The sequence below is a fragment of the Haliotis rubra genome, unplaced genomic scaffold (genome assembly GCF_003918875.1).
Source record: "Haliotis rubra isolate DU_JTF1 unplaced genomic scaffold, ASM391887v1 Scf1894, whole genome shotgun sequence".
NCBI lineage: Eukaryota > Metazoa > Mollusca > Gastropoda > Lepetellida > Haliotidae > Haliotis > Haliotis rubra.
The window spans coordinates 39,514-65,178 of NW_025765885.1; the positions used below are offsets into that span (position 1 = coordinate 39,514).

Sequence of the window (25,665 nt, forward strand, 5' to 3'; positions counted from 1 at the left end):
TTTAAAAGTACCAAGTAAATAATTTTCATATTAAAAAGAGCAAGAAAAATAGGTTCATTTTTCGTGTACACTTGCCCTTTGATGTGCCGACTTTTATTTTATTTTATTTTTATTTTTATTTTTTTTAGGCTATGTCATAATGACATCTCCAAAGCAGTTTAACGTGAAACTTTTACGAGTTTTTTGTTCTTGGTCAGGAAGGCTTGAATGATTTGTTGTCGGCCTTGTTCTATGAGCTTTTTTTTCTCGTCTTCGCTGAAGTGGGCGGTTTTCCGAGTCTTGGTTCGAATCTCTTCCTTCATGCGTTGGTACTTGACGAGTTCGGCTAAAATCAGTTAGAACTCATCTTTGGAGATTTTACTGTCATTGATCGCCTTCAGCTTGGCTTCCCCCAGCACTCGGATTTCGTCGTGTTTTAAGGCCTTCTGTTGCAACCGACGCGGCACAAGCTTAAGAGCTATTCCTTCCAGCCCCGATACCCTGGCGGCTGCTAATGGCGTATCAAGGACGGCGTGGTGCGGCCACGATGGTCGACAACAACCGATGCCGCACCCCTGATACCCATACCAGCGACCACGCAGGGCCGTGTCCACTCCTCGTCGATGGTATCGATGTCCCGATGGTACTTTTTATGCAATCCGAGTTGTGCGTTGCGTTCTCGTTCCAGTTGGTGTTTGATGTCGCTGATCTGTCGCTGATCTGTCGCAAACGAAATCCATCAACGGTTTCGAGTGTTTGAGCCACATCGTCCATGGCCGGATACAATCCCATCTCGAGTATAATGTAGGTTAAGAAATTAGCTTCAATTGGTCCTCCGTCAATCGTTGATGAATATACTTTAGGCTGATAAGGTACACATGATCGTACGCCTGGTAGAGTAAAATTTCTCCTATAATAATAACCTCGACTCCCTCAAGGCTTTTGGTGGAAGCTGTTCCTAGTTGTAAATAAATACGACTGGGTTGATATTTATGGCGATCGTGCCAGCGTATGTTTAACCCAGACAGAAGTCCCACCCCTTGTCCGGAGGCATTTCCAAGAACGACGTTGATAATAAGGGTAGAACCTGGTATCACAGTGATCCACGAGTCTGGGACTTCACTATATCGTTTTAAATAGAGCCATTTCGTTGTGTCTTCCGAGTGAGGGACTAGCATATAACCCGTTTGATCTGGTAATAGTGATGCGTACATTCCCTTTTTATGAAACGGAATAAAACTTCCCAGTAGAATCCCATTGTTTTTTAGTTCGAGGATATTACGATCCTGATCCATGACGAGATAGGGGTCAAAATGATCTTGATGATCCAGTTCAGTTCGACGATGACTTCGTCGTTGGTAATACACATTGTTTTTGTAATTGCAATACATGCATACATGCATTTCCGTGATCGGGTCGCCGTCGAATCCTCGACGTCGTATTCTCCAAGTTAATCGTGACTCCTTCGAGACTCGAGTAAGCGTTGATGTTTTATCCTATAAGCGATAATTTAAGTGCTACCGATCCCAAGCACATGAAGGAATGTGGTGGATGCGAAGGAGGGTTCCCACTTTCGAGCTCGATTTATCAATGCATTTGAAAAGTATCGGCTTTTGGTCATGAACGTGAAGACAGTCCACGCATGGTTTCACAACCTGATGCAGTTCTGGCAGAATCAATTCGATTTTGCCGTGTGATGCGTGACAACGGGGTGCGGCCTGACCATGAATGACACTCGTCGTGAACCGCTGAGTCAGTCCATGTTTTATTTTCACGTGTATTGCCAGATCAGACGCATCCTCAAAGAGATCAGCACACCAATGCCACAGGACAAGGCATGGGATGCATCGAACAATCCCTATGATCAGCAAGCTTACGAGCAGATTTGTGCTGATTTCGAAATCGGTCCGAACACGGATTGGCATATACTGGGTAAGAACCATGGGTTGGGCATTCCGTACAGTGGAGCGAAATCCGTGAAGAAGTCAGTGATGGTTTACTGAAAATTGGTTGGCTCTTACAGCACTTTGCTCTGTCATGTAATGAATGGTGAGATGATCGTATGGATTTTAAAGGCGGTGGTGTTTTCACTGTTCAAGAGGTGGAGCAGCCTCAATACACTGAAGACGATTGGAAAGAATATATGTTGGATACATCGAAGGGGTATACTCGTCCCTGTGTCGTCAGAGTGAACGATTCGATTCGAACGTACGTGTGGGCGCTTCTGCTCTGGCATTATGGGTAAAGGGACGGCTTACTACAGTGCCTGTCAAACGTCGAGGACGCCATCGCCAGACTGGTGGATTTACCGAGTGCCATCCGGCATTACCAGGACATGTTGGAATACGCCCGGTCGAAAGTCGACTATCTGTTCGTCTTGGGGTTGTACATGGCTTCGCGCGACATGCGACTGAGCATCCACAAACTGGTGGGCAACAACGAAATTGTCATCGCGACCGCCGATCAAAAGTTGGGCATCAATCCCGATGTCAACGTAAGTAGAGTCCCACCATCCACGCATACCGGCGAAACGGGCATCATGACGCCACCAACAGCACCAGAGCCCAGCGTTCAACCATCACCACCACGCGAGGAGGTCAGACATCAGCAACACACCTCTATCGCGTAAAAGCGGGGCTCGTGGTCGACGGGATCGCGGTCGGGGTGTGCCTCATTTGGTTAAGAGACGTACAGCAGGCCGGCCACACCGACAACGACTGCCCAAAGGTTCTGGTCGAGCCACTTGACCGTTTTCGACAACAAGCCCAGCAACCAGGACACGATGCTGCCCAAGATGCCGGGCAGGGCTTCCGCAGCTTTGCCAGCCAGTCTCACCAAGGCTTCCCGAGCAATTTCAAATGTTTTTTTACCCAGTCTCTGACGTCGCCACCTTTTTGGGTGGTGGTGCTGGGCTTGGTGGTGTGCTTCCACTGCCACCTGTCAGCGCTAGGACCAGGGTCGATGTGATGGAACCCAAAGCCGTTAGAACGCTGGCGATGGTAACCCCTTGTTCTCTGAATAACGTTTTAAGCCTTTCGGCTAGCTTGGTGTCCTCCATGAGGACTCGGTCGATGGTTACGCAAATGCGACTGATCTGGGTTTGAAGCGCTTCTCGGTTGTACCTTGCCACTTCTAATCCGGCCGATCGTTCCCGAAAGGGAAATTTGAACCCGGGCAATGGTTAGTCCATGTATGTGGCCAATATTTGTTTGATGTCGTTCGAGGCTTCTTGTGCGTGTTGCGGTACGTCTTGTAAATCGTTTTGATTGATAGCGTTTGCCGTGGCACTCAGCTCGGTCCACACCGTGTGTAAAGCCTGGGTGGTCTTCGGGGGGAAGTTGTTTTTGTGTCGTGCACCGCCGTACCCTCGGATGTTTAATCAATCTCAAACAAAGGGGGCACCGTGATGACCGGCCAGCGTGGACAAGGAGAGAGGTTTTCTCGTGTGTTTGTTCATGAGATCGACGTCAGGAACCTCTTTTAGCCGTAGTATCCCTCGATCATCGATTTCGAATTTAGAATAATCGCGATAAAGAGGGGTGAGGTTTTCCTGTCGCCTTATGGTGTCGTAATAATCGTCCACGGCCGTTGGTATTGCCTATGCTTTCACTCTGGAACGAGGTGTCTGCATAATCATCGAGCAACGGGGTTCTATCGTCCCCTAAATCATCCATAGGAATATCTTCAGCCATGGTTCTGTTATCTTAAAGATATAAATCATACTTTCAATATAAATGATGTCGTTAAAATATGGACGATCAGCATGTACAACTTCAGCTCCACAGTTGATGGTTATGCAACAGCCAGTTGACATAACTAATACTTTATGTTGCAAATTGATGCTGCATTCCTATCAATACTAATTGAAAACGTGAAGAACCAAGGAATTTGTCCGGCCTATTGTCCGTCGACTTGGTTGCACGTGGGGTACGGTTTCGAACAGGCCAAACTCGCTGCGAAGGCAAATAAACACAAGGCCGTTGACGTGGTGTTCGGGAACCGATTTTGCATCCCGCTAGACTTCGAGTTGCTGGAGGGGCAGATGCCATTTTACCAAGCCGTTCTGGGCGATAGGTTGGAATATGAACTGATGTTCAACGCTTATAGCCAGGTTATTTTTACGGAGAGCGACGAGGGAGGCAGCTACACCATCAACAATATTTTGTTGGAGTTCGACATGGTCACAAATCCGGACTTGGCTCGACAAATTCGCAACTAGTATTCAGGAACGCTAGCCATCCTGTACGATTGCATACTATGACATCGGAAGATTGTCACAAACAAGAGCGACTCGGTGTGGAATATCAATCTGAACGTGCCCGCGTGATCGATGAAGGGCATTTTGAACCTGCCGGTGGAAGAATTTCCGCCGTTTGAGATCCAAAAAGTACTGGCGATCAAGCGCTCACCGGAAATCAATGCGATTGTGAAGGAACTCGGTCTCACTTACGTCACGCTAAGGCAATACCTAACGACCGAGTGCGCGCTGTGGTAGGACATGTGATCCACGGATGGCGATCGGTTGCACAGGAGCGGACGTTGCATCGACAACGGCAGTGAGGGGATCACCATCCAAATCACCAAAAAAGCTCAAACCGAGGGGAAATTAAACCTATATTTGTACGTCGTTATGGATGCACAGCTTGATATAGACAGTATACAAATTCGTCTTTTTTCAGTCCCTGCACCAAGTGCAGTTGAGTGTTTATACCAGACTGCACCAAAGTGACTCAGACTGCACCCTCAGTGGTCACGTTAATGTGTTCCATTTTATGAGTTTGTATAATTAAAAATAACTATTAAATACACTTGTTTAGTTTTTATTCATGTGAAAGAAAGCTGAACAACTAAGCATGAAAAGGAGAAAATGTTTTGATGCACTAATATCATAGTCTATTAAGTACATCATGGTATCATTGTTAAGTCTTGAAACTCTTAGTATGGTAAGTCACATTATTGCTACATACTAGCATTAGTAGATTTACTCACTCAGTCATCCAAGTCATCATCACTATCATCACTTGACCATGCTGCAGAGTCACTGTCACTAGGTAGGGGTTTTCTCTTCCCATACGGCTGGCTTGGGAACCTTTTACTTTTACTTAACCAAAGACTTACTGGTCCATCAGCATTAAAGTCTTTCAGAGCTGGACCATTTAGCTTGAGTGACATCAAGTCTGTCAGACTGTCTGGCGTTAGTTTAGATCTCCAGTCTGTTTTCTGCGCTTCATAAGTGAGAATCCCCTCTCACAGATGGCACTATTGACTGGGAGGGAAATGATGATCCTCACAAGTGCCACAAGATCACCATCTTCATGCAACAGGGCCATCTTTTGCCATACAGCAAGGAACGATAACGTTGCCTCAACACTTTTCATCTTCAGAATTTTCTTTTTAGCACCAGTCCACTGTAGAAGAACATTTTCCAAAGAATATCCCTTTCTTGTCAGGGGGGCTTGAAAATGTGTGAATATTTCTGTTACTTCACTGTCACCATATGTCCTGAGAACATCTGGGTCACTTGGCCATTCATCTGGATTCAGTGCAGATGATCCTGCTGAGACAGCATCTTTAATGTCAAAACGCTTGGCAAGGTTTTCTTGCATATTTGCCACAACTTTCTCACCATCAGAAACAGCGTTAGCAATTTCTGTTTCAGGTTTTTCCTTAATCTTCGATCGGCATGGTGCCCTTTCAGGTATGCTGAGGGAGTGCCCATTGAATTGGTACAGCTTCTTGGTATCACTGGGTACCTCTGTCACATGAATACCCTGCATCATGGTATCTTTCAGGTGATCCCCAGACATCATCTCCATTTCCGCACGTTGTTTCAATGGCTTCATGGACAGTGTGTAGGCCTGACTTGTCTGACTGAAAGACTTTACTTAGTTTTGAGAGCATGTTTAGGAATACCAAGTAAAAGTTCAAAAGCATAATGAATTTGATAGACTGTATCACTTTCAAAATGGCTCTGGCTTTTTCCTGATTGTGAGCATTGCCAACCCTTGCCTCATTTTCCAAGTGTGTCACGATTGCATCGTACTTTTGGTGAACAGCTTTGATAGCCCTTGCATGATGTGGCACCCATCGACAACCAGAAACACGAACTGGACGCAACAGACTACAGTTCAAAGCCTCCGCAGCAGCCTTCAGCCCCTCCCATCTATTGGCTGAATATTTGTAGAAACTGTGCACATTGTACAGAACTTCATCTATCACTGACATGTAGGAGATTGACTTCGCTGAATCCTTTACTGAAAGTTCTAATCTATGAGAACAACAGTGTATTGCAACTAGATGTGGTACAAAAGTTTTTATACGTGTTGCGACTCCACTTTTGCAACCCATCATTGTAGAAGCACCATCAAAGCACACACCCACTAAGCTGTATCTCCATTCATCACAGTCAAACTCCAACTTGGTCATGCATCATTTCCACAATTGCATCTTTGATATGACTGGCATCAGCCTTTGTAACTTTAGACAAACACACAAATACTGACTTCGGCAAACCATCATGAACATATCTGATGAACATTATATCCTGCTCAGTTGTACTACAGTCTGTACTGCCGTCGCACAACACCAAAAAAACTCTGCTTTTTTCAGTTCAGAAACAATTTCACTCATTGTCCATTCATTAATAAACTTGATGAACTCCCTGGCCTGTTTATCTGATGCATAGTTCATGCCCACACTGTCAACTCCTGCAATTGACAACAATTCCAATACCTTTGGAAAGTCACTGTATGTTTTTTTCATATAATGCTAACCAATATGCAGTTGTGAATTAAACCTTCAACATATCAGTTTGATGTTCATGCATTTTCGAAATTGATTGTTCAAGTGGCAACTTGGCTCTAGTAGATGACGTTTTAGCACAAAGTTCAGCAAGTTCACTGCATTCAGATCGTTTGTGAATTTCACTCTTTTCGTGAATTTTTATTTCTTGTAATCTATAAGATTTTGTTCCTGCACGAAACGCATTCGATTTCCCACTTTTGTCGAATTTCCGACACACTGAGCAGAACATTACATTCTCATTGTCATCATGTTTTAACCAGTCCTGCTCTGTTTTCCATTCATTTGAAAGCGAATAAGTTTTAGATTTCTTTACCTTTGGTTCTGTGTCAAGTTTTTAAGTAACTTCGTGCGTTTCTCGGCAATCTCGCTACTTGTGCTTGGTTTCGGTTTCACTTCTATGTCATCAAGTCCACCTGAAGCAGGTTTCGCACTTCTATCACTTGCTTGATCAACATCACTTTCTTTTCTGTCTGAAAGTGTCTTTTTAGCGAAGAAATTGAAGATTTTTATTGCACCGCCGGTCCAGACATTTTCGCTGTTGAACACACGTGTGACAGCTGACATGAAGCTGTCCGGAAGACTTCGTTACTAAGCGATAACATTTTTTTCCGAAGTTAAAAACGAGTGCAAACGAGTCCTCACGGAAATATCCGAGGACAATAAAGTTACGACCTTTGAATCTTTTCATTGGCTGTTAGCAACAATGACGTAGGAAAAACTCTAGAAAGCGTTTGTGATTGGTTCACTGTCATGATGAATATGCAAATGAAGCCCCTATTTAGGTCAAGTCTATTTTTGTCAACGCGGAAGTAAACCACTGTTTACGTATCGCTAAGGTTTCAAACGTTTTAGTATTCGATTTTTAAAATTATTCTTCGAATGTAATACGATTTTTTTCAAGCTGCGCCTGGTGCAGTCCGGTAAGAGATATAGCCTGCACAAGACAATTTTCACCTGCACTGGTGCAGAATTTATATAGCGATTTCGAACCCTGATAGACAATGGAAGATTTGAGCAAGCCCTGTTTTGATCTGCCTCTAGAGCCACACTGCGCCATCATATGCGGTCAGATGGGATGTGGGAAGACCGTTCTTGTATTGGACCTGCTGGAAGGGTACTATCGGGAGGTGTTCGATCATATCGTGAGTCTTTGCCCTACAATACTCGTCAATAAAACGTACGCGGAGAGTGTGGGTGATGAACGATGCGCAGGTGTATAAAATTGACCAAAGAGAACGTTTACAGGACTGGTTGCGAGCCTTTCACGAGACGTTCGAGGGAGAATCAACGCTGTTTATCCTAGACGATTGCCGAGCGAATAAAGAGATCACCAAAAAGAGAGACAAGCTATCGTATTTAGCGTTTTCGGGATGTCATATGAAACACAGCGTTTGGGTACCGACGCAAAAATTCAACTCGGTCCTGAAAGACCTGAGGGAACAGATGCGATGGGTCGCCCTGTTTCACTGCAAGGATAGGGATTGGTTGAGGAATGTTTAAGGGAAAACGATGTCATCCCCACCAAACCCGAGCGAGAACGCGTGAGAACCTTGTTAGCCCAAACGAAACACGCTAAACTCCTATTGAAAACTAACCAACCCGTGGCTTATACGGTGTGCTAGCTTAGCAATGCTTAGTGAATAGCTCAGCAATGCTTAGCAAACTTCTAGCAATGCTTAGCAATGTTTAGCAAATAGCTTAGCAATGCTTAGCAAATTAAATGTATAGCCTTTATATATATAAAAATCCATGATGACGTTTGAAATTGCCTTGTTGTTTTACCTGACATTCATCTCATCCTGTTTGGGTTATGCCAGATTTCATTATATTAGATTTAAAACCCGATTGATGTATTATAAGATGGATTTGGACCACATGCTTGAACAAATGATATCCGAGTAGGAGAAGGAGGGTGAAGATGTATCCTCCCGCGTCGGGGATAAAGCGTGAAAGACTCGTGGCCCTCCTCATGGGTGGGAAGGGGAAACAATACTTGGGTGAAAGCATCACCACCGATAAAATTTATAAAATGTCTGAGGGAGACATCGATAAACTGTACACGAGATATGAAGCCCGATTCGGCGCTGAAATGACGAAAACCATAGGGTCGATTCTAACGCAATTCTACACCATGATCGCTTCATCTCTGCTTCCCATTCCACCGGACAAAGATCCGTTTATCGGTCACACCTTGAACACGCTCAGTTGTGAGGTGTATCACCGATACGGTGTGTTTTTAGCTCCCATCACTGCGGCGATCATTACGACGAAGCACTGTCAATTTAAACATAAATGCCCGATTAATGATATACAAGATGATGGAGCTGACTTTGACACCTGTGGAGGAAGAAACTCCTCAGCAAGCGATTGATAGCGTCACGAAGAAACCCAACAATCCAAAAAGAGTAGCAGTCAGTAAAAAAGGTGCATAAACTAGGCATCAGAAATTGATTCTTACCCGACCATGGATTCCGTACCCCGTGGCAGTCACTGTTGTGGGTATCACTGCAGGTGTATGGCTGTATCAACAAAACAAAAAGACGACACCACCACCCATAACAAAACAATTAGAGGTAAACCCACACATTATGTTATAATCATGTCTACCGCCGACGGAAAAACATTCGTCAACGATTTGTATCACACCGGCGTGATCAGCGGTCTAGCCATCGGCTACGCTCGTTTGAGCAAAATGATCACCAAACAACCAGCACCCAAACTTGATTTCAACCTGCAAGACATGGGCATGCTCGTGTTCGAGATGCTCGTTAAGCAAGGCATCATTCCGGAAAACATATTGAAGTAAGAAAAGTATATATAAATACATGGCCACGATCGCGATGATGATCGGCGGGGCATTAGTGAATGCCCTGGCCTTTTCGGGGAGCAATTATCTCTTCTCCAAATTACGCACATCCAATGCCGCCAAGATTGAAGCGGAATGGAAACGACATGATTTGGTTGTGGAGCAACTGCAAGCTGGGCAAGCCGAGTACACGAAAAGACGCATGCAGAGAATCGATTTCATCAACGCCCAACTCCAACGCGAAAACCACGCCCTTCAAACGTTCAAGGACATCGACGACGCTATGCAACAATACTATCTGATCACCGGCAAACGATTGGAACCACACGGCGACGAACCCACCCTATCTCAGTATTACACCCCTTCCCCGGATCCAAAAGACCGAGAGCCGATTTTTGTGGCCTTAAGATTAGCCGCCACCTTATGGATCGCCAAACAATTAAACTAAAATATATCTAAGTGCATATATCGAAGATGTGACACGCTCCGTCTCATTGTCAATACATGCTTCTGGGAAAATCCGAGACTTGCGGCAAGAAATGCAGGACCAAAGAGTACTGCGGCATACACATGATTTCCATCGGAAAGTGTTTCGTGAATTACACATGCTCGGTATGTGGTATTGGAGTGAAATGCCATTATGGTTGATGTAAAGCCCATGGAGCAGACGTAGTTCGAAATCAACTTATTTAGGACAAGAAGAAAGATTATCTCAACAAACGTAACCAACTCCCCAGCTTAAACATTAAAAAAAACCATTTTATGAGCGCTTCAGTTCAAAAGAGAAGGCTGATGGAGTTATCTCCCTTTGAAAACAACCAATTAGACAGTTTGCTTTGCATGTGGATATAGCATTTCAATTAGACATTTGACTTTGCATGTGGATATAGCAAATCAATTAGACTTTTGACTTTGCATGCGGATATAGCAATCATGACTACCGTCAGTGAACTCAAAGCTCTCGCTGAAAGTCGTGGATTGGTGGGTTATTCTCGCATGAGGAAACCCCAACTGCTCACCTTGCTCGACATGAAACATGCCAAACCCCCAACTTTACGGGAGCTCAAACTCCGAGCTAAAGAACGTGGATTGAAGGGTTATTCTCGTATGAGGAAAGCCCAACTGCTCACCTTGCTGGAAGACACCGAGCCAGTCGAGTTGAGATTTGTGCCGACAGACCATGCTGTGGGGAAGTATCTGAGAGGCTGGAAAATGATCGTTCAGTCTAACATCGACGTCAACAGCATCAAACCCCTGATCGCCGACAAAGTCAAAGAAGAGTTAGATGATTGAAAACATATCAAATACCAGTTGACCATCCACATGTCGCTCAACAAACAGCAGACGGATGGCAGTACCTTGCTACAAAAATACAAGAATCGTTAGAACGATGGACACACAGGGGCTCCGGGTGGGTGGTGGGAAGTATGACCACCATCTATTTGGATATAGCGAACTACGTACCATTCAATGGTGGAACGTACCTAGACTTGCCACCTTACTACAGAAATAAAAAAGCCATTAATAACATTAAAAATAAAGACGATGCTTATGCAGTATATTCGGTTAGAGCTGGCTTATTTCCAATAGCTATTAATAAGAATAGACCTTCGTGATATCCCGAAGACGACAGGCTTAACTGGGATGGCTTAGTTAAACCCACACCCATTTCCTACTGGACCCGATTTGAAAAACTAAACCATTTAGCTATCAACGTCTTCGGCCACGAAGGCAATACGACCATCGTACACCGAATCAGTTCCACGCCCGATGATGTGTGCAGAATCAATGTAATTATGACCGAAAAGGAGTGTAAGTATCACTAAACACATTGAAAGTCTGAGCAGACTGTTGTACGATCAATCGACGCATAGAGAAAAGAAACATTTCTACGAACGATGTCTGCACGGCTTCACGCGGAGCCAACCTGCTGGAAGCACACCGGGAGGATTGCTGAGGCGGGAGAGATGGCGATCGAATCGACATGCCTCGAGAACATGAAAACATCTTAAAATTCATCAACCACAAACATCAAATGCCGGTGCCTTACGTCATTTACGCCGACTTCGAAGCGCTCATCAAACGGGTCAACCAGATTGCGCCATCCCCGGAAAAAAGTTTTACGTACAAAGCGCAAGAACACCAAGCCTGCGGGTCCGGGTACATGGTCGTTCGATGTGACGGTGAAACGGAGACTTCCGTGATCTAGCGAGGTCCCGATGCAGCCGAAACATTTCTCACGTTCTTACAACGCGAAGAGAAAAACATCAGGGAAGCTTTCGCGGACCCTGCCCCCATGGATATGACGCCTGAGGATAAACTCGCTCATGAAAAGGCTCAGCGTTGCCACGTGTGCGACCACCCCTGAACGGGGATGTCGTGAGAAATCATTGTCACATCACCGGCCGGTACCAAGGTGCCGCTCAGAACGCGTACAACTTAAAACTTAGAATCGATCCCCCAAAAATCAACATCCGCATGGTCTTCCACAATTTGAAAGGGTACGATGCTCACTTGATCATGCAGGCCATCTCAAACATCGATGGCGATATCAAGTGCATCCAGAACAACATGGAAAAATACATTTATCGATAGCACTCAGTTCCTCCTGTCGTCGCTCGACAGTTTGGTCAAGGCCAACGATACCTTCACCATCACCCATCGACACACTGATGAGGCAACTTGACCTCTGCTGCTCAAAAGGGTGTACCCGTGATGAGTACATGGACGATTGGTCTAAGTTCGGACGAGACCCGATTACCTCCCATCGACCGATTATACAGCAACTTAACCATATCTCCCATATCTCCGGGACGCGTGTGGAACAAACGACCATCGCTTTACCACGCGACCTGTATTTGGAACAAACTGGGCTGCGAATCTAGGCAACTACCAGACCCAACCTGTATTTGAAAACAGACATCCCAGGATGATTATGCTGCGCGTGTGGCAAACTGGCGTTGGCGTGTTCGTACATGGAAGATTGGTCTAAGTTCGACGAGACCCAATTATTTCCCATCGACCGATTTTACAGCAACTTAACCGAATCCCATATCTCCCAGGATGATTATGACCACGCTTTAAACGTGTGGAACAAACTGGGTTGCAAGAATCTAGATGACTACCACGACCTGTACTTGAAAACAGACATGCTGCTGCTTGCCGACGTGTTCAAGACGTTCAGAACGACGTGTTTGAAACAGTATCAAGTCGACCCTGCCTGGTACTACACCAGCCCCAGTCTCTCGTGGGATACGCTCTTGAAAAAAACCCAGAGTCAAACTGGAATTGCTCACTGATTACAACATGCATCTGTTCATCGAGAAAGGCATGCGCGTTGGGATTTCCATGGCCTCCAAACGGTACGCGAAAGCCAACAACAAATACATGGAAGGCTACGACTCGAGCAGCCCACCAATCACCTCCTCTTTCTCGACGCCAACAACCCTGTACGGCTGGGCCATGAGCCAGTCTCTACCTACGGGAGGGTTCGAGGGTTTCGACGATGAGATCGATATCATGAGCATCGCGCCGGATTCGAAAAAAGGCTACATCCACGAAGTGGATTTGGAGAATCCCGCAGAATTGCACACTGCTAACAACAGCTATCCGCTGGCTCCTGAACAGTTGACGGTGAACCGAGACTGGATGTCGACTAACAACACGCGTTGCTCGGATAATATAAGCTGGACAAAGTGGAAAAACTTGTTCCGAATTTGATGCACAAGACCATGTACTTGATGCACTGTCGGAATCTGCAGCTGTACTTGTCGCTGGGCATGAAGCTGACTAAAATACATCGGGTGCTCAAATTTGATCAAAGTCCCTGGATGGAACCTCGCTGAGAAAAAAGGCCACCAGCGACTTTGAGAATAACCTCTACAAACTGATGAACAATTCAGTGTTCGGTTAAACCATGGAAAACTTGAGGAAACGCGTCAACGTAAAACTCGTGCAATCTCATGAGGAACAAAAACTCGGGAAACTCACAGCCAGCCCGGCCTTCAATCTTAGCAAGCTATTCGATAATGACTTGGTTGCGCCACACATGAACAAAAGCCACATGAAGCTCAACCGACCCGTCTACGTGGGGATGAGCATTGTCGACTTGTCCAAACATCTCATGTACGATTTCTACTACAACGAGTTAAAAAATCAATATGGCGATCGACGTGAAGTGATGAAAACGGACACGGATTCACTGCTCATGGAAATTCGTACTGAGGACTTAAACGAGGACATGGCGAAACACAGCCACTTGTAAAATACCAGCAATTACCCCCCAAAAACGTCCTACACAGCACGACCAGTAAAAAGGTCCTCGGCAAGATGAAGGACGAATGCACAGGGACACCAATCGTTGAATACGTCGGATTGAGACCCAAGATGTATTCCATCCTGAAAACCGACAACGGCGAGATCCGAAAGGCGAAAAGGGTCAAGAAATACGTGGTGAAACAACTCATCAAACACACCCTCTTCAAACAGGCTCTCTTTGATAAACGCACGTTCAAACTCCCCATGAAGGCATTGAGAAGCGACAAACAAAATATCTATGGCATCACCCTCAACAAGACCTCCACTCTATGCGTCGAGACAGTTGAATGAACGATAGAGTGTATACATCATGGAGAAGGTTTACTACAGACCCACTACATAAAGTCGTCACTGAATATTATGGCTACATTTAAATCCAATCCAAACCCCGTTGCTAAGCTCGGCCGCCATCTTTGTTTGGCTTAGAAACCACAGTCCTGATCCGAGACCTTGAACCCTGACCGCTCATAGCATGAGCGGTCAAGCCTCGACACCAACCCAGCGCTGGCGTGACCTTTCGTGAACCCTGACCGCTTATAGCATGAGCCGTCACTTTGGTGCAAACCATCTCCACCAGCCCCCGTCGCTCACTTGACTCGCAAAAGTTTACGCCGATACCCCGTCTCAAACTCGCGTCGCTGGATTTCGAGGCCAACGCTCTAACCATCACACTGGTGAGCCGGCTGATACCTCAGTGTCCGGAACTTTGGGTCTTGGCTGGCGGCACATCGAAGGATGGCTCTTGATAGACCATCGCCGTTTTTAAGGGGGGCTGGGGGGCTAAATTCCCACAAATATGCCTCTAAGCCGCATCTGATGCAGAACCCCCACTCTAGTACTACTTATACCTACATACATAAGTAGTTAGGTAGGTAGGTAGGTAGGTAGGTAGGTAGGTAGGTAGGCTCTTCAAAAAAGGAAACTATACATGCTGTTTTGGTGTTTGCTTACTGAGTGCATATAACTGATTCAAACATGACATCATTGCTCAATAACAGTAAAATAATATACAAATTTCCAAAACATGATTATCCAGACAGCGTTTGGTAAAACCACAGAGGGCTATTAAAGCCACTTGGTCAGAGTAAAATGTCAGATTAACAGCTGGCAGCGGTGACCCATCGAAGAAAGGAGATGCCGAATGCTGTATTGAGGAATGTTTTGATATTGTTGCTGAAGTGCTGTGTGCAGTTCTTGTAGTGTCTGAGGTGGCGGATTACGCTGGCGCAAGCATCGATCAAGAGTATCCCATAGATATGGCCAAGGTGACACCTGAACATTGTTTTGCTGGAGGAAGTCCTGTCAAACATGTGCAACGTGAGGTCGAGCACTGACATGCTCCAAAGATCAACCGTTGACGTTGATGAAGGGAACGACGTGACGTTGAACTGGTCTTCTGGCATTAAATCTGGCTTCCCATAGCCAATTCGCACTGTCTGGTCGGAGATTCGGCGCAGTCTAGGGATTTGGATTGTTGTGGATGATGCGGCCGTGATGTTTGACTGAAGATGTCTCATCCGGATGTAGCGATCCTGGGCGGCGGTGGTAACTAGGTTGACCTGACCTGGGTCTGTCATTAACACTGCCAGTATCGTTGCATGGGGTCCATAGGTTTGAGATGGTCTGTATGGACACGCTGAAGTGCCTTGCCACCTCATGCTGCGATGCCCGTCCTTGTAAACAGCAGATGGCATTGTGTCGTTGAGCTTCTGCCAGTCATTTCATTCTGTTGTCTACAGTGACTCAAAGCAATGCATGTGGAGTAACATTGATGTGACTTTTTGAAGCCTACAGTCATTGGCCTCAGCTCAGGGTGATACACAATTGCACGTCCATTTCATGTAGGCTGCGTTTTAACGATTCACTACAGACGTGAGCGTAACGTTACGTTTTGCTTTAACGTTTCTTTTTTCAAACGTTTCTTTTTTCAAACGTTTAATTGTCGGCAACCATTCCGCTATGTGTTGGGATCTTCATGGATTGGTTTGTGTCAAATATTTTCCTGTGTATAGTTTCTTTTGTATAGTGTGTGTGTGTGTGTGTGTGTGTGTGTGTGTGTGTGTGTGTGTGTGTGTGTGTGTGTGTGTGTGTGTGTGTTTGTGTGTTTGTGTTTGTTTGTGTGTGTGTTTGAGTGAGTGAGTGTTTGAGTGAGAGAGTGAGAGAGAGAGAGAGAGAGAGAGAGAGAGAGTGTGTGAGTGAGTGAGTGAGTGAGAGAGAGTGTGTGTGAGAGTGTTTCTGTGTTAGTAAATAATTGGCAGTGAACAAATGTTCAGAATTTATGTTTGAATGGCACTATGTTTGAATGACAATGGCATTTACTATCTTAATCTTGAACATACCTTTAGAATTATTATTTCAAAAAAGGAAGGAGAGGGAGGACCGAGGGGGACGGAGGGAGAGAATGAGGGAGATAGAGGGAGGGATAGATCATTATGGAGAGAAAGGAGAGAGAGTAAGATGGGGAATGGTGGAGAGATTGGGAGTGAGAGAAAGTGTGAGGGAGGGACAGATAAGAAGTGAGGTAGGGAGATGCCTACTTCAGACGGAGAGAAAGAAGGAAGAGAGGAAAGGGAACAGTGTAAGATGGGAAAGGTGGGGATTGAGAGAAAGAGGGAGGGCTAGAGGATAGAAAGTGAGGTAGGGAGATGCTTACTTCAATCATACGTAAACCACAAAATGTATGACGTTGTACACGTGTAGGCGTTTCAGTTGTAGGATGATGGTGGAGAGTTCACAGTGAAGACAGTCATGATAAGTCAAAAGGGATGGATGTGTAAAGTTTTGAATCTGAACATTATACTTCAGAGCTGAATATAGGCAGGATGGAAGAAGGACAGACGGATGATAGTGACACAGAGAGTGGGTGGTGTACACCACCTGAGTACAGAACAGACAGTGATGGAGGCACGTCATCAGGCATGGAGGGTGCTGAAAATATGGCTGTTTATGAAGAGAGTGCTGACGAATTTAGTGATGGCACAGACGAGGATGAAGGGGATGGGATACGAGACATGTCACAACTTGGAGCAGGTGTTGTAGCGGTCAAAGTCCAGACTGTTCATCAACAGTCATACCAACTTATAAATAAAGGTAAGTGTGTTTTATAGAAATAATGATAATAAGAGAGGCTTTCTTGATACATCACTAGTCACACCTAAATGGAAGGTATAGTGATGTATGGCAGATAGTATTTACCAGTCTATTATAATCATCAAGCACTCACAACATCGTATTATGTTGGCTGTAATTTAATAGTGTAAAACTAGGAGAAGTGTTGTGCACCAATGCTGTTTTACGCGACTTCATATAAGCGTACTGACAGCTATTCCTATGGTATTGTATATATCTTGCCATGTCATTGTAGCAGTGTGAGAGGTACTATTTTCAACTGCCATTAGCTGTGAGATTTATCATTTGAGTTTGAGACCAGTTAGGTTTGAATTGTAGATGGCTTCACCAATGTTAACAGTTAGATTGTATTAACATTCCACTAATATGCATGTGATAAAGATAAGAGTATTATGTTAGCAGTTAATTGTGTCAAACCTCAATGGCTGAGTATTGTCAACCAATGTTCTTTTACCCTCTATAAGCCTAATGGCACCTTTTCCTATGGCATTGTAGGTGTCTTGCTATCTTATTGTAACTTTGTGAGAGGTATTATGCTCAACTTATATCAACTGGAACCGTCTGCACTAGCATGTAATAAACACACCATGCATGTATTTAAATTATATCTTACAATTCAGGTGAGCTACAGAGACCCCTGGCTTATTTTGTTGACGACTTAGGTTTTGAAAGCTCTGTGGTAACAGGAATAGTCAGAATTATGAAAAGCCTTGTGAGGAACAAGTTTCTAAACACTCCACTGGGGTTATCCAAGGAAACTTTGATGAAATCGTACAACAACTGTACACTGGTTACCTGTAGTTAACTTACCTGTCTGTTATGAGGGAGGGGAGGGGGCTGCATGATAAAGTCATGGACAGACTCTACTGTGGTGAGTGGTGGTGAAATAGAGATTGTCCGACTGAACGTTACACACTGATTCCTGTGCTGTGTTTATAGACAAACTTAAACTACATTGTGTGTGTGGTGTATCATTTTAACAATGGTAGTATTCATATGACTTTTGTTTGTGTCCTTTGAGATCCAACTCTGACCTGTTTGTTCCCTTCATAGATACAAAGTCACTAGCACAACACATTGTGGGATGTTGTCAGCAACAGCAGGGAGAAGTATCAGCAGCACCACAGCAACAACAGCAACTCCAACGAGGGTCAGGTGGTGATGGTGATGAAAGAACGGATCAGGCACACCTGTCCACAAGTACAACCTGTGTAGTTCCTGGAACAACAAGTCCAGGAACACCAGGTTCAGGAACATCAGCCTTGACACCAGAGTCCTCAAGTACATCTTGTGTAGTTCCTGAAACAAGTTTACAGGTTCCGGGAACATCAGCCTTGACACCAGCACCAGGTTCCTGAAACAACAAGTTTACAGGTTCCGGGAACATCAGCCCTGACACCAGCGCCCACATCGTCTCTTCTGCCCAGAGTACCAGGATCTCTTGTATCACAGATACAGTCATCTGGGCTGCTTCCAGTACCAGTCAGTGGGAATTCTCCTGCAGGTGGGTGGTTTTACTCTATATTGTTGACCTCTTTAAGATCAGCTATCATGTCATTCTTAATTATATAAAGGCGTGTGGCAGCTTTACTACTTTATAAACGCTTAGAAACTTAGCAAACCTTTATGACGGGCAAGGTGTAAATGGACCCAGTTGCCCGAACACCTATTAAACTTTTAATTATCCATCTGTCTCTGAGCTACCATCTTATCTCATCAACCATTAGAACCCTACTTCTCAGCAGAAAAACCCTTGAAGATTCGGGTTAGAATTGATCTTCAGTAACCCATGCTTGTTTAAAGAGGCGACTAACAGGATCGGTGGTCAGGCTCGCTGGTTTGGTTGACACATTGTTTCCCAATTGTGAAGGTCGATGCTCATGATGCTGATCACTAGATTGTCTGGTCCAGACACGATTATTTACAGACAGGCGCTATATAACTGGAATATTGCTGAGTGCGGGATTAAACAACAACCAACCAATGTTATTCATTTCAGTCTCCAATGTCAAAACCTAAACAACAAACCACCAACTTAGCAGATAAGATCATATCATTTACATTTACCAATACCTCATGTTTTGTCAATTCCCAATATCTCCTACTTTTTCTGTCATAATATACCTTCAGCTGTGAAGCTATGGTTTCTATGTCACAGTGTTTGGCAGGGTGCCTTTGACCTCAACACAAGTCTTTATCAAGCTCTGTTCAATTTATGAACTGACTTCATTCGGCAGCCACATTTTATAGTTTGGCATGAAATGCATGTGGACCCGGTTTTTTGTAAATATCACTTCATCCAATGATCCATTCGATCTCAAACTGTGCAAGTGGATGTTTTTCCAGACAACATAATCACATTGTAAATCACCGATTTTATGCATTTGTATTAAAGAATCTGTCTATGTAACTGTCAACCAAATAAACATCAGAACGCAGACTGCTGGCAGAGGGAGGGAGCCAATGACCTGTAACAGCGGTAGTGTTGGGTCATAAAGGTAAATGCACATGCAGTTCATGATAGTTACCTGTGCACTGCACAGTGATAGACCGTTTGGATCATTCACATTGACTACTTCTAGCTGTCATCATGAAAGCTTATTCAGATGATGCTAAACGTTTAATTAGAAATGTGTTTAATTATTTTTAAAAAAAGAGCAAACATAGGAAACCGATTTATAAGATGTCAGATTACATGAAACATACAACTTTTGCTCTTGGCATTATAAAGAACATCGTGCTAAAAATTGTGCACAAATAAACCAACAACCAATAAACAAAACCTTGTACAAAAAGGTAGGCATCCAAAGTTAGATTCTTTTGACATCAGGGTCATCAGAGATGTCATTCGACGGCTATTTGCTAGAAATGAACACCTGTCCACAAGAAAGTTAAAACACATCCTTGCAGAGGATCACAAGACGTTAATGTGTTTCTAGGTTTATACTAACCAAACTACTGTTCAAATTTGGATACAAGTACAAGAAGGTAGCAAACCAGAAACTTGTAATGTGTGAGGGGTCTGATATTGTGAAATAAGGTGTAATTCTGAGAGAAATTAAGCAGGCAAGAGAGGATGGGTTCGAACCTATATATCTGGATGAGACCTGGGTCAATGCAAACCATACTGCTGCCAGACAGTGGTTACCCACTGATCCCAGTGATGGTAGAAAAATACCATAAGGCAAAGGTGAACGTTTAATCGTTCTTCATGCTGGTTCCCACCGAGGATTCCTACCTGGTTCTAGATCAAAACAATAGGTGCCCAACTTCCAATACAAGGAAGTCAGATATGCAGCAATGGCTAACAAATAGCAATATACAATTTTCAATTAAGGCCACTAAACCACAGTTGTACTCTTGATTAAACCTAACAAACCTCCACCCACATATAACATTGACAACATGCTACGCCAACACAGCCATAAGGTCTTGAGATTACCACTGTGATCTCAACCCAATCGAACTTATCTGGGGAGACCTTAAAAGTACAGTGGCCCGGAAAAATCAATCGTTCAAGTTGAATGATGTCAAGCACATTGTCAACACTGCTATATGTGACATTGACATTGCACGCTGGCATGCATGTGTTGAGCATGTCAAGAAGGTGGAGAAAGAGTACTGGCTCAAAGATGGGCTTGAAGGAGCAAACAGTTAATCCTGTTGTCATTCGTCTGGACAGAATGGAGAGAACTTGCTGAAGTTTAATTCTGTTATTATATTTACAGATAATAATAGTATCCAGCCAGATATGCTCAAAGAAATATAACTTCTCTTAACAATGACAGTACTAACTAATTCCAACGACTTATAGTGTAACATGAAACACTCATTTCACATTAAATTATCATGAAAATATATATAATAACTATCTACATGCTTAAAGCTATTGGAAATGCATTGCTTAATTTGGAATGTGAACGACATCAAAACGTAACACTCCGTATGATGGTTAACAGTGGGCACCCACTTTACCCTATTCACGACCTGTGCCACCTCTTCATACCTGTCACCTGCATAGCTGACCTACATTGACGAACGTTGACCTTTATGACCCAACACTGACGCTGTTACAGGTCATTGGCTCCCTCCCTCTGCCAGCAGTCTGCGTTCTGCTGTTTATTTGGTTGACAGTTACATAGACAGATTCTTTAATACAAATGCATAAAATCGGTGATTTACAATGTGATTAGGTTGTCTGGAAAAACATCCACTTGCACAGTTTGAGATCGAATGGATCATTGGATGAAGAGATATTTACAAAAAAAACGGGTCCACATGCATTTCATGACAAACTATAGAAACAAATGCTGATGATATGTTTTCAGATTCACTAGAAATATTGAACACATCTATGAAACCTTCAGTCATATGGCTTTTGTTACAGTAACACTATGAAGCTTTATGAAAGAGAGCAACATTTTGGAGATGTGACCATGGCAGTGTGTTTGACCTCAGCATAAATCTTTTTTTAAGCTCAGTTTCATCTATGCCATTTATATTTGGCAAACACGTTTCAGAAAACTATCATAACTTATACGAAGTGTTTTTGTCTGCTGGTGTTTTCACCTGTTTTCAGAATCACTAGCAGAATCTAAGTTGAAATATGGATCACGTCTATGTAAGCTTCAGTCATGTGGTTTCTGTTACAGTCACACAGTACAACCTTATCCAAGTACGACAGCAGTTTGGTGATGTGACAGTGAAGGGAGGCAAGAATCTGAACATTGGCGGAACTCAGAATGTCAGTACAGCTCCAACCAAACAGGAAGAAGAGGAGATACCACTGACTGCAGCACAGAAGATCAGGAGTGAGATATTTGATAATGTTTTCCCAATGATTGTCCATGTGGTGGTAATGTACGATTAAACCAGACTGATATAGGCTATGTACTAAACCATCAGGTTGCTCACCTTGCACGGAGGCCACAGACGCGTGGATGTCGTCAAACTGTTATCACAGATGCTCCTGTATTACCAGGTATCGAGACAAACTAAAATTGATGTTGGCTGGGCTCCGTGTCGGACGTGCACGGTTCAACTTCATCGGTCTTGACGTGGTGTTGATACTGGTGGGCGGCTTCAACAGGGGCAGTCTATAACTTGATTGTTTTGCTGAAAACTTCATTGAATCGACGAGGAACGTCACGCTGTTCTATCTTTATCTCTCTATCTGTCACTTTCCCCGAGGCATGCCTTTGTTATGCTTCAGTTTAGTGAGATATTCTCATTTTGATGGGTGATCCAACTGATTATTGGTCACGTCTTGTTACTGGCATTACCTTGCACATGACACCAGACCTTTGTTTATTCTTTATGCAATTTTGTCTTCTGCTATTTCAGCAGATGCCCACAATTTGTGGTATCTATTTAAGAACCTTAACAAAATTTGAGTCACTTTTATATGGGCCGGTAGGGTACCCCGGTAGCCTATTGGTTGGTAAAGGTGTTTGTTTGTCCTGCCGAAGACCCGGGTTTGATTCCCGATATGGGAACAATATGTGAAGCCCTTTTCTGGAGTAAAATGTTCAAATCTTAAGTTTGTTCACTTTATATAAATGTGTTAAATGTGCCTTGTTTCCACAGAAAGGACGACATCCAGGATACAGTTGTGGACTAAAGACATGGTGGAGACAGACGCCCTCAAGAAAGTGAAAGAGAAGCTACACAGAGGTGCAACATGGGTGACAATTACAGGAAGACCGGGAGAGGGGAAGTCCACAACCGCCTACATGGCTCTCAAAGACCTACACAGTCAGGGGAGACAAGTATACCAAGTGGTGTCACCAGAAGAGTTCAATGAGGTCATAATGGCCTGCTCTCACCCTGTCATTCTGTTAGATGACATGTTGGTGATCTAGAATTCGACGCTGCAGAATGGACCAAATGGAGACCAAGTCTCCGACCTATTTTGGATGTGAAACATCCTGACAAATATGCTGAAAAAGATTCTTTGGACTTTTCGACCAAAACTGAAAAGGTTTCAGAGAGGACAAAAGGTGATCAAACACAGATTGAAACAAACAAGTCCAAACAAAGACAAAACTATCATAATTCTCACAGGCGGGGACTATGTGCTGAAATCCTCATTGGCAGACTTGGGAAGGATGGCAGATTACATTCCAGTCCCCAATACATTGGTGGAAGTTTCCTCACAGAGAGACTCTTATGGAGCCGAGGAAGATATAGGCGTGTTCATGCTGAAACAAAAAACATAAACTTTAAAGAGTCAGTTGTGTCACAGATATGTGAGGTAGACTGTCCACATGGCTTCCCCATGTATGTAAAATGTTTGTGTAGCATATGAAAAGGATTGGACTCAAATTAAGCCCAGGAGGCTTTTTCAAAGCCTATTGCTTTCCTCAACCAAACTTTGAATAAACTTATGAAAGATGAGGAAAAGCATTCACTGTTCATGGCAATGATTAAAAAGATGGGGAGATTAGTGGACGAAAGAAATGGAAGTAGGATGATAACCTCGGTTATAAACACAAAGAGCGTTGCTGGCGATTTGGTTGGATGTTACCTCAAGAAGGAGGGTGACACCTACATGTTTGATCATCCGTCTGTTTATGACAGTGTTTCCTTTATTCTCAGTACAAAACAACCAAAGTTTGTTATTGAAAAATGTAGTTTGTCCTTTATAAATCAGCGACTTCGTCTTGCACCCCCTAGAGGGAGAGAGGAAAACGTCGCTGGTGAGGCAGAGTCTTGTTGCAAGCATCCATGGACATATGCTGGACATTTAGCCAGAAGATTTGCAAGTGAAATACACAGGAGGAATTTGTTGCATGTTTTATCCCACCAAGCATGTTGTAATTCAGACTTTGTTCACTTGCTAATGGACTACCTGAAAGCGCAGTTTTTCACATGTGTGCATCTGACATTGTGAAACTAATTGATAAGTCATCCGAACAGTCATTTTGTGAATTACTTCCCAGCAACAAATCACATCATCTCATGAAATATATTATGGAGAAAGAAAATATATCATTCAGCCAGGATGAAGGGAGGGCCATTTTGCTGGGTGTGTGCATGAATGCTGCGTGCAGTGTACTGAAATACATCAGTGGACATATGGAACTTGATTTAAATGCTACATACGGTTGGAAGGAAGCTTGGCGCCCGATTATGTTAGCAGCAGAAACCAGAGACGAAGCGTGTTTGTTAATCAGATTTTGTCTCTTGACCCTGACCTCAATGCAAGAGACGGGTTTGGTAAAAGCGTGTTTCATTATCTTTGTGTAAATGGCCTTACATTAGCCGTAAAGAATGTGCTTGACAAGGGAGTGGACGTTAATGAGGATCAAGGATCACGCCGGGAACACCCTCTATACATTGCCATAGAGAAAGGTCACGTAGAGGTGGTGAAACTGTTGGTTAACAGAGGATGTTATGTAGATAACCAGAAAGGTCTTAGATGTGCTGTTGTAAGCCTGAACGTGGACATGGTGCTGTTCTTTTTAAACAGAAGAGTAAAGGTTGACGGAACTGTTGTGTGCATAGCTTGTGAAGCTGGGGAGTTGAACATAGTTGAGATGCTATTTGAGAAGGGTGCTACTGTTAATATGGTGTCATATGGTGAAGATACTCCACTTCACAGCGCATGTGAAGGAAATCCTACTGTTGTTGCATATTTGCTGAAGAAAGGAGCAAGTGTCAATCAAGCTTCAAATCGTACAGGTGACACACCCCTTCATAAAGCAGCAGGATGTGGATCTACAAAGTGTGCTGACGTGTTACTGAAGGCTGGAGCTGATGTTAATGTTCAGAATATAACAGGTGACACAGCACTTCATAAAGCAGCAGGAGGGGAATCTACAGAGTGTGTTGATGTGTTACTGAAGGCTGGAGCTGATGTTAATGTACAGAATAATACAGGTGACACAGCACTTCATAAAGCAGCAGGAGGGGAATCTACAGAGTGTGTTGATGTGTTACTGAAGGCTGGAGCTGATGTTAATGTACAGAATAATACAGGTGACACACCACTTCATGAAGCAGCAGGAGAGGGATCTACAGAGAGTGTTGATGTGTTACTGAAGGCTGGAGCTGATGTTAATGTACAGAATAATACAGGTGACACACCACTTCATGAAGCAGCAGGAGAGGGATCTACAGAGTGTGTTGATGTGTTACTGAAGGCTGGAGCTGATGTTAATGTTCAGAATAATACAGGTGACACACCACTTCATATAGCAGCAGGACGGGGATCTACAGAGAGTGTTGATGTGTTACTGAAGGCTGGAGCTGATGTTAATGTACAGAATAATACAGGTGACACACCACTTCATGAAGCAGCAGGAGAGGGATCTACAGAGTGTGTTGATGTGTTACTGAAGGCTGGAGCTGATGTTAATGTTCAGAATAATACAGGTGACACACCACTTCATATAGCAGCAGGACGGGGATCTACAGAGAGTGTTGATGTGTTACTGAAGGCTGGAGCTGATGTTAATGTACAGAATAATACAGGTGACACAGCACTTCATATAGCAGCAGTGTGGGGATCTACAGAGTGTGTTGATGTGTTACTGAAGGCTGGAGCTGATGTTAATGTTCAGAATAATAGAGGTGACACAGCACTTCATATAGCAGCAGTGTGGGGATCTACAGAGTGTGTTGATGTG

At 43.9% G+C, this 25,665-nt stretch overlaps 1 protein-coding gene across 1 annotated transcript; it reads left to right on the top strand.

Annotated features, from left to right (window-relative positions):
- Positions 1–16,374: 16,374 nt before the first annotated feature.
- On the top strand, positions 16,375–25,355 carry LOC124274253 (putative ankyrin repeat protein RF_0381; the record flags this gene model as incomplete). Its single annotated transcript, XM_046709595.1, has 7 exons — positions 16,375–16,996; positions 18,089–18,249; positions 18,386–18,539; positions 21,688–21,846; positions 22,622–22,883; positions 23,633–23,733; positions 24,149–25,355. Coding segments are annotated over exons 1-7 (2,312 nt in total), but the record flags the coding sequence as incomplete, so codon positions are not given.
- Between the last annotated feature and the right edge of the window lie 310 nt (positions 25,356–25,665).